This window comes from Lactuca serriola, chromosome 4 (genome assembly GCF_051521515.1).
Source record: "Lactuca serriola cultivar US96UC23 chromosome 4, Lser_US96UC23_V15, whole genome shotgun sequence".
In the NCBI taxonomy this organism is placed as follows: Eukaryota; Viridiplantae; Streptophyta; class Magnoliopsida; order Asterales; family Asteraceae; genus Lactuca; species Lactuca serriola.
In genome coordinates, this window is record NC_136411.1 from 130,637,666 (window position 1) to 130,639,087 (window position 1,422).

Below are 1,422 nucleotides of genomic sequence, written 5' to 3' on the forward strand. Positions count from 1 at the left end.
TCATGGGCAAAAAACCACAAACAAGAGTCGAATTGAAGGAAAGGGTGGAGAGGTATAAGGCAAGAGGAAGGCGAGGTGGCGAAAGAAGCATATTTGAGCGCCATAACAGTCAAGCGCTATAACCCAACCCACGGAGAAACACCGGGATGAAGCAGATACTCTGGACAAGGAAAGAGACCGATGGGGCGCTTCAGGCCATTCTTCAGAGACGACAGATGAAGCCGATGACCAGAGGTATACGCGGTCGCAGACAAGCAACAAGAAAAGCGCCAAAAGGGCAGTATTGTGAATACCATAAGAGCAAGACACACGATACCGCTAATTGCTCAGTCCTTAAGAAAGAGATGGAGGAGAAAAACTCAAGGGGGATCTTGTGGAGATAGCACGTAGCCTGCGTGCCAAATTCGACGCCGAAAATTCCAAAGGAGCTCCGAAATAGGGCACTCAACCCAAAGAAATATTCATGATATGCGACAAGAGGGGTAGGCACGAAGGGACTACCCGCCCGGAGAACCCCACGGACGCGACACAAGCGCTCACATTCTCGGCACCGGATCCTAGGCTGGAAGGCTGGACAAGTGATGACCCACTCATAATCCAAGCCTCCATTAAGGACGTGGTTATACACAGAGTGTACATCGACACAGGAAGCTCAGCGAACATCATCTACGAACACTACTTTCTTCTACTCCCAGACAGGTGGAAGGATGGCTTAAGACCTACAATGAGAAGGTTGGTCGGATTCATGGGACACAGTCTATGGCCATTAGGAACCATCCACCTCCCCCTTACGCTGACTAGTCACGACAAGCAACGGAGGAAAACGGTTTTCGTCGATTTTGTCGTGATCCGACACTCAGTAGAACATAACATCATTTTGGGCAGGCCGTCTCTACTTAAATTAGGAGCGATCCCGTCAACAATGCATGGGATAGTGAAGTTCAACACTAGCGATGGACTGGCTACAATCCTGGCCACACCACCAAGACAACTGCAATGTTTCGCAATCATGCAGCCAGCCGAGATGACAAGGGAAACCAAAAAAGCACGAGGCGGACCGGCAGACGAGAAGGAAGTGATCAACGAAGAATACCCCGATCATACGATGAGCATCGGCCGCAACCTCCCAGGGCACACCAGACGGGCGCTTGTGGACCTCCTCAGACGATACAAACACGTGTTTGCATGGGTTCCCACAGACATGGTTGGCGTAGACCTGAAAATCATAAAGCACAAGCTCATGATTAAACCAGGCACAAAGGAAGTTAAGCAGAAAAAGAGGGTTCAAGGAGGGGACCGCAATAGGGTGATCAACGCGGAGGTAGCCAAACTGACAAAGGCGAGGATCTTGATAGAAGCAATCTTCCCAACCTAGATAGCCAATCCTGTCATGGTACGAAAACATGATGGGTCATGGCGCAT

General features: G+C 50.1%; 1 protein-coding gene across 1 annotated transcript; it reads left to right on the plus strand.

Moving 5' to 3' along the window:
- Positions 1-463: 463 nt before the first annotated feature.
- LOC145098812 (uncharacterized) lies at positions 464-1,375 on the plus strand. Its single transcript, XM_079036415.1, has one exon. The coding sequence runs from the start codon at positions 464-466 to the stop codon at positions 1,373-1,375; it is 912 nt and encodes a 303-aa protein (XP_078892541.1).
- The last annotated feature ends 47 nt before the right edge of the window (positions 1,376-1,422 follow it).

Coding starts and splice junctions, on each gene's coding strand:
- LOC145098812 (XM_079036415.1), top strand. CDS start 464: ATGATATGCGACAAGAGGGGTAGGCACGAAGGGACTACCCGCCCGGAG.